General features: G+C 40.1%; 1 protein-coding gene across 1 annotated transcript in view; it reads left to right on the top strand.

Moving 5' to 3' along the window:
• Positions 1 to 14,984, top strand: part of WDR70 (WD repeat domain 70) — a 278,538-nt gene that overhangs the window by 83,026 nt on the left and 180,528 nt on the right. The window contains exon 8 of the mRNA XM_027520068.1: positions 2,322 to 2,475. Coding sequence (XP_027375869.1) covers positions 2,322 to 2,475 — 154 coding nt within the window. The remainder of the gene's footprint in view (positions 1 to 2,321; positions 2,476 to 14,984) is intronic.

The raw sequence follows: 14,984 nt of genomic DNA, 5'->3' as shown, positions 1-14,984 counted from the left end.
ATTGTAATTTTTCATATTTTCCATGTCAATTAGCCTAGTATTGATTTTGGGTGGGGGCTTATCATAGTCCTTTTGCTGGCAGGTTGGCCCTTCAGCAGTAGTTAGGCTAACTTCGAGAGCTGTTGTCCTTCCCGTGCATGACTTGCATCCCTTCTACCACCACCACTGGTTCACTTATGAGCCTACTGCATTCAGAGTAGAGTGGATGATGACAAAAGCTAGCTAACTGAACTGGCCAACTCACTTTGTCTGCATGGTGGTTCATTGCCTCTTTTAAGTTTGATGCGTTCTGGGATTAACATGTGATATAAAGAGCTTCATTTTTGATTTCTACTTTTGTTTGTCTGTCTACATGGATCATCCCCATATCTTCTTTTCACTGTCTCCTGATCTTTTCTACCTTTTACCTCTCATCTCCTGGAGAGCTTGTCTAACCAATGTAGTTGATACATTTTACTCATCCGATACAGTTAACATGCTATCATGGAGATCTGGGACCAGCATGAATTTCTTTGTATTGTCCAGGTCATCCAGGTCTCTTGGGACTATATTAAGACAGAGGACTAGAAAATTAACATAGCTCTGGTTCAAGCATGTAAATGTATGCTGCTGTTGATTTACATGTGAATGTCCAGTGCTTTTGGTCTTCCTTCCTAATAGAGGTAGAAACACCTGCTTTGCAGGATCAGTGACTGCACAGCACTTACCTGAGAGAGCAATAACCCTGTCTTTATGTGCTGCCAGATAGACCCTCCAGCTTCCCCACTGTAGTCTTTAGTTGGTGATGACCATCCTCAGTCTTTCGCTTACTTTTTCCATTGTATTTACTGCTCCTAGCAATAGCTGCCTAGTTCCATAGTCCTTTCAATTAATTCTTTTCCTGTACTCTCATATGCCTGAAATATTGCACCAGCCAGTGCCTTCCCTCTCACCAACAGTTTTAGCAATGCAGTTGCACTGCTACAGCCCATCAGGGACTAGGTGCTACCAGAGAAGGGGTCCTCATTGCTAACCAGTCCATGATCGACATCACTCTAAAACCTTATTTTGGAATAGCTCCATAGGTCTACTTTTGATATCAACCCTCTCAGGTTTGATTCTCCCAAGACACACTTTGAAGCTTCAGGATTTGCATGTAGGAGGTTTGTTGAGGAATGCTTCTGGAATGAGCCTCTGAGAGAAAAGCTGTGAGGAAAACAGCATTAGGAAGATGGAGGAACTGAATTGCCAGGTGGTTGCAACAGCAACTTCAGCTGATTTCCACAGAGAGATCTGAAGCTGGAATAACCCTTCTGGGGTATTCCCAGTTGAACCAGAGGGCTGGGCCATTTTACCGTACATTGACCAGTCCTTAAATGTGGGCTGCTTTGGGGTAGTAACATAACCTTGGATGAGGGAGTTCTCTGCAACTCAGAAAAATTCCTGAGACTTCAGTTGTAAGCCACCAGCAGGCCAAATCCTGGAAGCTGGCGAATGAGTACTTCAGTCCTGAAAGGATTGATGTGGGTGGTCACCACAGCGTCCACTATAGCCACAATGGCAGGATCACTTTCAGTGGGGTGGTGAGGGTGAAAAGGATACTCTTTGTGTGTGTATGTGTATGCTCAGTTGTGTCCAGCTCTTTGTGACTCATGGACTGTAGCCTGCCAGGCTCCTCTCGCCTTGGAATTTTCCAGGCAAGAATACTGGAGTGGGTTACCATGCCCTTCTCCAGGGGATCTTCCTGGCCCAGGGATTGAACTCACGTCTCTTGTATCTCCTGGATTGCACTAGCGCCACCTGGGTGCTAGAGAAATAAGGGAGGAGATGAAAACTTGTTTAGATAGCTTAGCTGAGAAGGGGAGGAGGGAGAGGTTAGTCATAGGTTCCCCAGGAGACTGGAAGGGGTGGGATCCAGAATATAGGTAGTAGATATGCCTTGGGCAGGAAGAGGTTCATTTTCATCATTGTAATCAAAGAGAAGAAGCAAGAGAAGAGTTCAGAAGCAAATACATTTATAACAGTAATGAGAGCACACCAGGCAGTCCTTATATGTGTCTTCTGGGACAAATCAGGAAGAATCAAGAACTGGAGAGGGGAGTTGTTTGGGTTGAAGATTTAAAGTGAGTAGAGAAGTTTTTAATAGATTGCTGTGGAGAGTGGGAGGAGAGCTTAATAGGATAGCCACTGGTGGTGAGGGCCCTTTTGAGGTTGATGCTCCTGATTTTATAAATTGTCAATTTGTATAGTTGAATGACTTTTTTTTTCTGACAGTGCTTAATGAATGAAAGTATAAACATACTCTGTGACTTACCAGAATTTTTTTTTTTTTTTTTGCATAGCCATCAGATCAAGTCATTACAGTACAGTAACACGGGAGACATGATACTTGTCGTATCTGGAAGCTCTCAGGCCAAAGTGATTGACAGAGATGGTTTTGAAGTAATGGAATGTATAAAAGGAGACCAGTATATTGTGGATATGGCCAATACCAAAGTAAGTGTGACCCAGAATATTTTAGTGAATTTAATTAATTCCATGCACATTTACTCACAGCTTATTGTTGCTGCCATAATTTCTGCTATAAATTAATACAGTGTATTTCAAACTGCCCTCTGCTGAAGTCTACTGAAATACCCCTCAGTCCTACTGAGGCTTGCAGTCTCATGCCTTTCCTTTTGTTTATTGGCTGTTCATTGAGTGTCCAGTGTGTGTTAGATGGTTCAAACAGCATTCAGATATAACTTAAACATAACACTATATGCAATTGTATTGAAATGGTGGCTTGAATAGTGGTTTTTTTCCCTTCGTTTATTCCACTAGAGTTTCTCTCCCCTCATCTTAAAATCACCTCCCTAAAGATTCTACCAAAGATGTTTTTTTTAGGGTGATGGTGATAAAGAAATAAAGCAGATGGTGCTCCAGATCAGCCTCTCTGTCTTACACGCAAATCGTTCTGTTTTTATCTGTTTGATTTGAAGCTTTTTGGGCATCCCAAACTTTATTTAAACAGTGAGTTTGTAGAAATGAAAGCTTTAAAAACTCTTATTTAACTTATTCTTTTTTAGTTTACGGTTACCACAGACAATTTTTCTTTAAAAATGGTGAGGAAAAGATGTTTTTTTTTGCTAGTTTGTAAGCTCTTACTAATGATTTCAGCTGTTCAGGGCTTCTTACATTATAAAAACTAAGACTTTATCAACTTAGGTTTTAGCCAAGAAAGTTTCAAGAAGAAAGGGATCTGGTGGTTCTGTATCTGGCTATTTCTGCGGTTTCAGTTTCACACACATGCACGCACTTGCATGTGGGCTTATTTTGTGGCTCAGTGGGAAAGAATCCACCTGCAGCTCAGGAGTCGCAGGAGACACAGATTCAATCCCTAGATTGGGAAGATCCCCTGGAGAAGGACATGGCAACCCCACTCTAGTATTCTTGCATGGAATATCCCAGGGACAGAGGAGCTTGGAGGGCTACAGTCCATAGTCTCACAGAGTCGGACACGACTGAGTGACTTAGCATGCAGGCACACGCATAGGTGGCTCAGTGGTAAAGAATCTGCCTGCAAAGCAAGAAATGTGGGTTCTACTCCTGGGTCAAGAAGATCCCCTGAAGAAGGAAATGGCAACCAAGTCCGGTATTCTTGCCTAGAAAATCCCGTGGACTGAAACCTGGTGAGCTACATATAGTCCATGCGGTCAAAAGGGTCAGGCATGACTTAGTGACTGAACATATATATATATACACATACACACACATACACATATATGTGTATATATATAAAAGTATATACATATATATAGTACATATAGTAAGATTATTCAGAAAGTAGAGTGAAGGTAGATAAATCTATGTAGATATATAGGAAATTAAAATATTAAGTTAATTACCAATATGTGAAAAACAACTATATATTATAACTTAATACTGTAACTCTCCCAATCTTGTCTAATGTTATCTCTATTTTGATTTCAAAATCATGGTTAATACTTACTCTCTCCATTTCTCAGAAGCAAATATAATTGACTACTTATTTAGGAAATACTATTTTTAGCTTAATTGTACTTGAGTGATGGGTTTTAGAAATGCAAGTATTATTATTTGAAGGGAGCAGATTTCATGGGACACTTTTTCTTAACTTTTAAAACTTTTTTCTGATTCAAAGAGTAATTAATAACTTGTCGCTTTACTGGTAAGTTCAACCAATAGAGCATTAAAAGAAACTATTAAATATATCTGATCTGTTATGATAAAATATTATGTACTTCAAATATAAACAGCCCTTTCTAATTATGTTATTAAACTGTTATATTGTTAGATTTTTATCTCTTTATATCTTTATGTGAATGTATGTATTTTTGGGGGGGTGTACTTCTAGTGGTGTGTGAGTGTATATATATGTATATATATATTTCTGCTACATACTACATTATAGGGAGAGTATTTATATTTATACCTTTAAAAACTAGTTTATTGAGTTTTTAACAGTAATTTTTATTGACTGTTACAAATTTGAAAAGGAAAAATTACTCATATTTTTACAACCCAAATATAATCACAATTAAGATTTCAGTTTTTGTATACCTTTTTTCCTTTATGCATCTGAGAAGCATTTTTTTCTGATCGCACGAGAACCTTTACATAAGGTATTGTTTGGAGCTAGTCAAGTGGAATTCGAGGCCTCAGAGTGGGAGTGAGGGGCAGGGGGCCTCCTTCAGCCACAGAGATTCCAGTTTTGTCTGTTTTCTGTATTGGAGCTCTTTATAAGATATTCTTTGAAAATCAGGTTCTGTTGTTTCTTTAAAATATGAAGATCACTGATCTCATATTTATTGCTTATATTATCTGAGAAAATGGGACATTACTTCTTCAGGTTTAAATCATTAGGAAGGTAGGACAAGGATAAACAAGAATCAACCCTTAAACCATTCAAAAGCATACCTTAAAAACTGTAGTTATATTATCATCTAAAACTCATTTATTCTAAACCAGAATTTTAGTATATTACTTCCAGTCGGAGAGTGTTTTTCTTTTCTTTTTTTTTTGGCCCTCCACAGCATGTGGGATATTACTTCTCTGACTAGGGATTGAACCCAGGCCTCTGCAGAGGAAGTGCAGAGTCTTAACCACTGGACCACCAGGGAAGTCCCAGAGAATGTTTTTCTCTATTCTTTTAAACTCGTAGACCCATACTTTACCTTCAGCCATTTAAAACGGTTCTGTGCCATTTATTTCATAATTACTTGGCTAAAGTGGGAGAGGACAGGCTCAGGGGACCCTTTAATGTTTGGACTTTTTAGTGGGCCATTTCTCTATGATTGTACTTTAATTACGGAGATTAGAAGTTTTATAAGGAATTTTGGAGAAAAGGTACTTTCAAATGCTTTATTTATGTTTGAATAGTACATGTAGTTATTCTGATATAAAACCTCTCCAAAAAATTGCCCTTATTATTTGGAAATGAAATATTTTAGTCATGTCCTTTTAATGGTAAATATTGTTTCTTAGGAGTAAAATATTATAAACTGTGAATTTTAGGTATATTTTATTTCCTCAAGCAGTTGTAACTGGTGGTTTTAACTGCAAGTATAACTCTAAAAAGTGAATTCATTTAAAATACATTGTGTTTCTTTCCAAATTCTGAATATTTACAGAGCTTTTTCTCTAATAGAAACTCCATAACACTGGTTTCTATCCTTTTGACATATCCCCATCATTTCGGGGGTACTTTCTTACATTCTGGCACAACAAAATGTTCCTGGCTCACCTTGTACTATTCTGTTCTGATTTTTCTAGCATTCCATGGTTCTCTTGAACTGAAAATTCTATTTACAAATCAAGATCTAGGGCACTGCTTATGTTCATTGTTCAGTTCAGTCGCTCAGTCGTGTCCGACTCTTTGCGACCCCATGAATCACAGCATGCCAGGCCTCCCTGTCCATCACCAACTCCCGGAGATTACCCAGACTCATGTCCATTGAGTCAGTGATGCCATCCAGCCATCTCATCCTCTGTCGTCCCCTTCTCCTCCCGCCCCCAATCCCTCCCAGCATCAGAGTCTTTTCCAATGAGTCAACTCTTCACATGAGGTGGCCAAAGTACTGGAGTTTCAGCTTTAGCGTCATTCCTTCTAAAGAAATCCTAGGGCTGATCTCCTTCAGAATGGACTGGTTGGATCTCCTTGCAGTCCAAGGGACTCTCAAGAGTCTTCTCCAACACCACAGTTCAAAAGCATCAATTCTTCGGCATTCAGCCTTCTTCACGGTCCAACTCTCACATCCATACATGACCACAGGAAAAACCATAGCCTTGACTAGATGGACCTTTGTTGGCAAAGTAATGTCTCTGCTTTTCAATATGCTATCTAGGTTGGTCATAACTTTCCTTCCAAGGAGTAAGCGTCTTTTAATTTCATGGCTGCAGTCACCATGTGCAGTGATTTTGGAGCCCAAAAAAATAAAGTCTGACACTGTTTCCACTGTTTCCCATCTATTTGCCATGAAGTGATGGGACTGGATGCCATGATCTTCCTTTTCTGAATGTTGAGCTTTAAGCCAACTTTTTCACTCTCCACTTTCACTTTCATTAAGACGCTTTTTAGTTCCTCTTCACTTTCTGCCATAAGGGTGGTGTCATCTGCATATCTGAGGTGATTGATATTTCTCCTGGCAATCTTGATTCCAGCTGTGTTTCTTCCAGTCCAGTGTTTCTCATGATGTACTCTGCATATAAGTTAAATAAGCAGGGTGACAATATACAGCCTTGACGTACTCCTTTTCCTATTTGGAACCAGTCTGTTGTTCCATGTTGCTGAAGTGTTAATCTTCTACACTGTTTCAGAAGACAGAGTTGGGGCTGGAGGGATAAACCAACCAACCAAAAAATAAGCAAAATGTATTAAAAAAATCATGAGTTCACTGTGATACACCCAATTTGAATCCAGCTTCCTAGCCTTTCCCCACTGAGTATTTGTATTTCACTTCTCCAGTGAAAAACTTGTCCTCTAGCATCACCAGCATTTACTCATTTGTTCAGAGTCCATATAGTCAAAGCTATGGTTTTTCCTAGGCATGTACAGACGTGAGAGTTAGACCATAATGAATGCAGAGTGCTGAAGAATTGATGCTTTTGAATTGTGGTGCTGGGGAAGGCTTTTAAGAGTCCCTTGGACAACAAGGAGGTCAAATCAGTCAGTCCTAAAGGAAATCAACCGTGAATAGTCATTGGAAGGACTGATGCTCAAGCTGAAGCTCTGATTCTTTGGCCACCTGATGTGAAGAGCTGACTCATTAGAAAAGATCCTGATGCTGGGAAAGATTGAGGGCAGGAGGAGGAGGAGGCGACAGAGGATGAGATGGTTGGATGGCGTCATCGATCGACACAGTGGACATGAGTTTGAGCAAACTCTGGGAGATAGTGAAGGACAGGGAAGCCTGGTGTGCTGCTAGTCCATGGGATCTCAAAGAGTTGGACATGACTTAGTGACTGAACAACACCTCCTATAGTACATAGAAAGTAATTTCAAAATTGCTACATAATAGTCCCTATAGGGAGAATTCTGATGTGGCACCCAAAATTCCCTGCCCCTCTCCTTGAGTGTGGATGTGACCCATGAGTATAATGAGATCCTTCTGCAATTAGATTATATTGTCTTCACAGTTAACTTTAAGAAAGAAAGATTATCCTCAGTGGATCCTGCCTAATCAGATGAGCCCTTCTTCCTGGCAAAAAAGATTTTAAAATTTGAGGGATTTGACTCGAGAGGGATTCTCTTTTCCGGCTTTGAATATGCAAGCAGAACCTGAATGATGACGTTGGATAGATAGCTATAGCCAAGGAGATCTCCAGCCAAAATGTTGGAAGTACTGCCTGGTTTTTTCTTGCTACTTATAGTAAAAAATGAGAACAAAAGGTAAATTGAGAAAAGTCTTGTTAAACAGAAACGAATACTAGATGATTGAGTGAATTTTGAGCCTATCCATATGGCAAAGAATGTTAAAGTGAAGAAATTGCTTCTGAAAGTGTGACACAGACAAAAAGCCCAGGGTGTGCTGTATAACCTTTTGCTAAAACTTCAGAAAGATCAAAAGGTCAGAATATTCCGTTATACTAAAGGCTCCTTCAAGAAATGAAGCATGTGCCTCACAGATTTTATTTTCACAATCAAACCAGTTGACTTCTAGGAAGCTTAAGGATTTTGTTTCTTAGCTGTTTCAGCAAGAGATATATATCAAGAAGGGATTTCCCACCCCCCTATTGTTTTTTTAAAAAAATTTTATTGGAGTAGAGTTGATTTACAATGTTCTGTCTGTTTCAGGTATACAGCAAAGTGAATCAGTTATACATATACATGTATCCAACTCTTTTTTAGTTTCTTTCCCCATATAGGCCATTACAGAGTACTGAGTGGAGTTCCCTGTGCTGTATAAGTAGGTCCTTAATTAGTAAATCTCTTGTATATATAGTAGGGTGTATATGTCAAGAAGGGATTGTTTTGCAAAGGTTTTTGGAAGTGGCTTTGTCTAATTCAGGTTCAAGAAGAGAAGTTTCACGTTTGTTGGCTTTGAAGGTGGAGGAATCCATGTAGCAAGGAAGGCATCCAGCTTCTAGATGCTGTGAGCAGCTCCCAGCTGACGGAGGCAATGAAATAGGCATCTTAGTCCTGCCACCACAGGAAGTTGGGTTCTGCCAGCAGCCTGAATGAGCTTGGAAATGAATGCTCCCTTGAGCCTCCACAAAGGAATGTGGCCCTCCGAACATCCTGATTTCAGTCTCTGAGACCCCAAGCAGAAAATTCAACCTTCTGGATTGTGACTGGCCTTCTGACCTCCCAAACTGTTAGCTAATAAACTAAGAGTTGTTTTAAGCCCCTAAGTTTGTGGTAATTTGTTACACAGAAATAGGAAAGTAATACAGTCTTGCAAATACCAAACATACTAGGTAATAATGAAAGTCCCCAAGGAGGTGGTAGAGTGGGAGATCAAACATAAGAGCAAGACTTAGCTTTGAGTGGGAGAAGGAAATTTATTTACATTGGAAATAGAGGGATGCGACTGGGCTCATATGCAGGTACGATTACAAGTGGTTGGCCTTAGATAAAAAGTTGAAGGTGTCACCATGTAGCCACTGAATCATTTCCTAGTTTTGTGTTGGGAAAAGTTGGAATGAGACCTTATGTAGAATAGTAAAGGCTTAGAATAGATATTGATAGTGTGAGAGAAAAATTGCTAAGACTTGTGGGAGCATTCAGGGTTACAAAATCTTAAGTTATAAGAGAGAGTCTTTGGCATATTCATATGATATTCTTGGGCTTCCCTTGTGGCTCAGCTGGTAAAGAATCTGCCTGCAACGCAGGAGACCTGGGTTCAATCCCTGGGTTGGGAAGATCCCCTGGAGAGGGAAAAGGCTACCTACTCCAGTATTCTTGCCTGGAGAATTCCATGGACTGTATAGTCCATGGGATCACAAAGAGTCAGACAAAACCTTTTTTTAAGGCTTCTCTGGTGGCTCAGACAGTAAAGAATCTGCCTGCAATGTAGGAGACCCAGGTTCGATCCCTGGGTAGGGAAGATCCCCTGGAGAAGGAAATGGGAACCCACTCCAGTATTCTTGCCTGCAGAATTCCATGGGCAAAGGAGCCTGGCGGGTTGCAGTCCATGGGGTCACAAAGGGCTGGACATGACTGAGTGACTTAGTATGTGCGCATGCTATGATCCTCTTGAGTCTGTTCAGGAGCCTGAGGTGTTTGAAGGGAATACAATGCTGAGGAAGAGGGATTTATTCCAGAATAAAAGTTGTTCATTATAAGTACAGCAAAAGGACACTCAGGTTTATGTTGAGTGATTGGTTGAAATTTAGGATGTTGAAAAGAACATTCGTGATTCCAGAAAAGGAACCATCTGTGGACAGAGTTAGCTATAGTTGGAGCTACTGCAGTATCTTATAGACGAGGTCATTGAAGTTGAGTTGATCAAAGAAGAATGAATCTATCTCTTTGGTATCTTCAAATGTATTTTTAAATTGCTCAGTAGTTAGAAAGATTTGAATTTCAGAGTCCTTGATTCATAGAAGGGAATGACTAAGAGCGTGATGGATTACACAGGGTTCGGCAGACCGCAATCCGTGGTCCAAATCCAGCCTGCACTGTTTCTGTAAATAAAAGTTTTACTGGAACACAGCCATGCCTGTTCATTTATTGTTGTCTGTGATTGCTTTTGTGCTTACAGTGGTAGAGTTTGAGTAGTTCTCTCAAAGACCATGTGACCCAGAAAGCCTAAAATAGTTACTATCTATTCCATCCTAAAGGATTTCAATCTTGAATATTCATTGGAAAGACAGTGTTGAAGCTGAAGCTCCAGTACTTCAGCCACCTGATGCAAAGAGCCGACTCATTAGAAAAGACCCTGATGCTGGGAAAGATTGAAGGCAGGAAGCAAAGGGGATGACAGAGGACGAGATGGTTGGATGGCATCACCAACTCAATGAACATGAGTTTGAGCAAGCTCTGGGAGAAGGTGAACAACAGGGAAGGCTGGTGTGTTGCAGGCCATGGGGTCGCAAAGAGTTGGGTATGACTGAGTGACTGAAAAACAAGTCCATTAGAGAAGAAGGTTGCCAACCCCCAAAATTAGGCTATGAACATTTTCTCCAGCAAAATATACCGACACAAAATTTTGCTGACAATTTTAGGAAGTTTGAAGATTCCTGAAGCCATGAATGGACTCCAGTTAAGAAGAACTTTTGGATTAAAGCTGATAGTATATTCCCTGAGGCATTTCCTCTCTTCGTAGGAGTTGCCTCTGCTAGTTAACTCACTATGCCAAAAACATGGGTACTTTCATTTTATGGGTCACAGAGCCTCACCTCATTCAGTGACTGCAAATGGCACTGTGGTGGGGCAGTGGTCACAGCTTTTGTCACGAGGCTGCCACAGGGGTACGGATTGATAACTGTAGATCAGCACACCTCTGTGCACGGGAGAGCATGAGTGCATGTGAATTAGAGGAAACCAATAGTGGTCATGGCTTGATAACGTCCTCTCTGTATGCACAGTCTAGCAGATTATGAGAAGTAAATAGATGCTTCATTCTTTCTACTAGGCTCTTTCCAGACTTAAATAAAGGAAGGAAATTTTTTTTCCCCCTAGGAGTGCCTATGTTTAAATAAAGGAGAAAGAGAGAAAACCTAGTTTATTTGATGAAAAAGTGTTTTAGTCACTGACTGTTCTTTAATAGGTGTCACTTAAAATTTTTTTTCCACTAATGTGAGCCATGATACTGAATCTGTTTAGATTCATTTAAGAATCCTCAGTTGAACTTCATTTTCTATTATGACTAATTTTGGTCACTGTTTTAACACAAGGGTACTTAACATTCCCATTGCCTTTGTCATACTCTTGTCTTTACAAACAAGAAACAGCATTCATAGTCTTTTAGTATTTCTTCAGTTAGCTTACTATTTGTGTTCATATTCTGTGTACTCAACAACTAAGGTGATTGTGTTTTATGTTAATGTCCTCTGTAGTAGGGATCATCTTCTTTTGGTCCTGTTAGAAATATACTTTATATTTGTAGATGATATTTCAACTCTAATCAATAAGTATCAGTAAAAGACCTCTCTTCTGGAGCCTGCCTTCAAGACCTGCATAGGCTGGGTTTCTGTTAGGACAAAGCATAGGAAGTGAGATTCCAAACTGGAGGAGAAATAGATAGACAGATAGATAGCTGATTGGCATTGATGTATGGCAGAGAACACCACAGCATTCTAAAGCAATTATCCTCCAATTTAGAAAAAAGCCACCCCCCCAAAGCTATACTGCAAAAAAAGAACTGGACTGAGTTATGCCCGTTGTGCTCAGAAGCAGTGACTCCTGAGTCTGGGAGTAGAAGAAGATGGTAAGCTAGGAACTGACTGGGAGGGAAGCCCGCTACACATTAGATTAAGGGGCCAGGAAGAGCTGTCAGTGGAAGTGGAGCTGAGTTACACTGAGAGGGAGAATGAAAGTGTGAAGTCGTGTGCAAGATTGAGGAAGCCAAGGCAGTTTAGGATCGAAGTCCCTGAACGCAGGGCATGTCTCATGGATATTGAGGTGTTCCTTTTGTTGCAAATGATGAGCTATTTTCTGGGGCCAGAGGTTAACTAGATCAGATACTTATTTACTTCTTGGCCCTAGAAGTTCTTCTTCTTTTTTTTTTCTTAAATAAGACAAGACAGACAAATTTCTGTTTTGGAAAGAGATGAATAGGATCTCTGACAATTCTACAGATTTTAATCTATTATCAGTCAGTTTAATTACTATCTTTTAGTACCTTAGGTGCACAGGGTCAGATGGTAAAGAATCCACCTGCAGTGTGGGAGACCTGGGTTCGACCCCTGGGTTAGGAAGATCCTCTGGAGAAGGGAATGCCTATGCCCTCCAGTATTCTTGCTTGACGAATTCCATGGACAGGGAGCTTGGCAGGCTACAGTCCATGGGTTCGCAAAGAGTCGGACAGAAGTGAGCAACTAACACACACTTCAACACTAAGTCACTTATCTGTTCACGCCACCCCACAGTCATGTGATTCATAACTGTTGGTCAGTTCTCAATTCTCCTAACACTGTAACTCTCAGCAGTGTTTGACACAGTTGATTATTCTCTCCTTCTTGAAACATTTTCTTTATTTCCTTCTTTCCCTCTCACTGAACATCTGTCCCATTGGCAAAATGTGTTTTGCCAACAAAGCTTTATGCATAAAGCTGCTACTAACATTAACATGTAATTAATTTTGAAAAATGGAAAAGTGTGAGTCTTCCAACTTTGTTCTTTCTTTTCACCAATATCCTTGAGTTAAAATTTCTTGAAATAATAAACCAATAAGAATTAAAATAAGAATAAAATAATAGTAAAAATCTTCTTGAAATAATAAGATAATTCTTGAAATTTTTTATTTTTTAATAAAGTTTCCAAATGAATTATATGACCAGTTTTTCACTTTGTGGTAGCATTTTATTTTTTAAAAAATAAAACAGTTTGGCCATGCTGTAAGGCTTGTGGTATCTTGGTTCCCCGATTAGGGATCACACCTGGCCTCTGGCGGTGAAAGAGCCAAGTCCTAACTGCTGGGCTGCCAGGAAATTCCCCCTGTAGCATTTCTTTTTAAGCAGGTCTACTGGTGACAAGTTCTCTTAGTTTTCTTTCATCTTAGGATGTCTCTGTTTCACCTTTGCTTCTAAAGTACATTTTCTGTACACTTAACTTGGCAATAACCCCAGATACGCAGATGACACCACCCTTATGGCAGAAAGTGAAAAAGAACTAAAGAGCCTTTTGGTGAAAGTGAAAGAGAAGAGTGAAAAAGCTGGTTTAAAACTCAACATTCAAAAAATGAAGATTATGGCATCCGGTCCCATGATTTCATGGCAAATAGATAGGGAAACAATGGAAACAGTGACAGACTTTACTTTCTTGGGCTCCAAAATCACTGGAGATGGTGACTGCAGCCATGAAATTAAGACACTTGCTCCTTGGAAGAAAAGTTATGACCAACCTAGACAGCATATTAAAAAGCAGAGATGTTACTTTGCCAACAAATGTCTGTCTAGTTAAAGCTATGGTTTTTCTAGTAGTCATGTATGGATATGAGAATTGAACCATAAAGGTGGCTTAATGCCAAAGAATTGATGGTTTTGAACTGTGGTGTTAAAGAAGACTCTTGAGAGTCCCCTGGACTGCAAAGAGATCCAACCAGTCCATCCAAAAGGAAATCAATCCTGACTATTCATTGGAAGGACCGATGCTGAAGCTCAAGCTCTAATACTTTGGCCACCTGATATGAAGAGCTGACTCATTAGAAAAGACCCTAATGCTGGGAAAGATTGAAGGCAGGAGGAGAAGGGGACGACAGAAAGGTGTTTGGATGGCATTAGTTGAGCAAGCTCCGGGAGATGGTGAATGACAGGGAAGCCTGGTGTGCTTCAGTCCACGGGGTCGTGAAGAGTCGGACATGACTGAGCAACTGAACAATAACAACAGTTTTTCTCTTAGTGCTTAAAAAATATCTTTCATTAAAAATTTTTGTTGTTAGTTCATTTTGTTTGGTTTTCACTGGGATTCTTAAATCTGTATGTTTACTTTTTTCACCACACTTTGGAAATTTTTAGGCATTATTTCTTCAAATATTTTTCTGCATCTAAGAGTCTTATATAACAGGAATACTAAATCTTTTTATATAGTCTCAAACATCTTTTGGAGAAGGCAAAGGCACCCCATTCCAGCATCCCATGGGTGGAGGAGCCTGGTAGGCTGCAGTCCATGGGGTCTCTAAGAGTCGGACACGACTGAGCGACGTCCCTTTCACTTTTCACTTTCATGAATTGGAGAAGGAAATGGCAACCCACTCCAGTGTTCTTGCCTGGAGAATCCCAGGGACGGGGGAGCCTGGTGGGCTGCCGTCTATGGGGTCACACAGAGTCGGACACGACTAAAGTGACTTAGCAGCAGCAGCAGCAAACATCTTTATGATTCTGCTCATTTTCTCCCTATTTTTTTTTCTTCTATTGTTTGAATTGAATTATCTGTCTTCAAGTTCACTGACTGTGTCCTCTAATGTATCCATTCTACTGTTAAGCCCCTCTAGTGAATTTTAACTTCCATTATTATGTTTTTCAGTACAAATTTCCATTCTGAAAAAGTAGTTAGTTTTTCTTTGCTGAGCATGTCTGTCTTTGCCTTTGTTTCAAAACTGTCTGCTTTCCCTTTTTGTATCATGATTGTAAACACTGATTTAAAGTATTTTTCTGAGAATTCCAACTTTTAGGTCATCTTGTGGTTGGCATCTTTCATCTTACTTCCTGGGGCTTCCCAGGTGACACTAGTGGTAAAGAACTTGCCTGCCAGTTCAGGAGACATAAGTGACATGGGTGTGATCCCTGGGTCGGGAAGATACCCTGGAGGGAGCATGGCAGCCCACACCAGTGTTCTTGCCTGGAGTAACCCCAGGGACAGAAGAGCCTGGAGGGCTACAGTC

This window comes from Bos indicus x Bos taurus, chromosome 20, assembly GCF_003369695.1.
Source record: "Bos indicus x Bos taurus breed Angus x Brahman F1 hybrid chromosome 20, Bos_hybrid_MaternalHap_v2.0, whole genome shotgun sequence".
In the NCBI taxonomy this organism is placed as follows: domain Eukaryota; kingdom Metazoa; phylum Chordata; class Mammalia; order Artiodactyla; family Bovidae; genus Bos; species Bos indicus x Bos taurus.
This window is presented reverse-complemented; position numbering and strand designations above follow the sequence as displayed.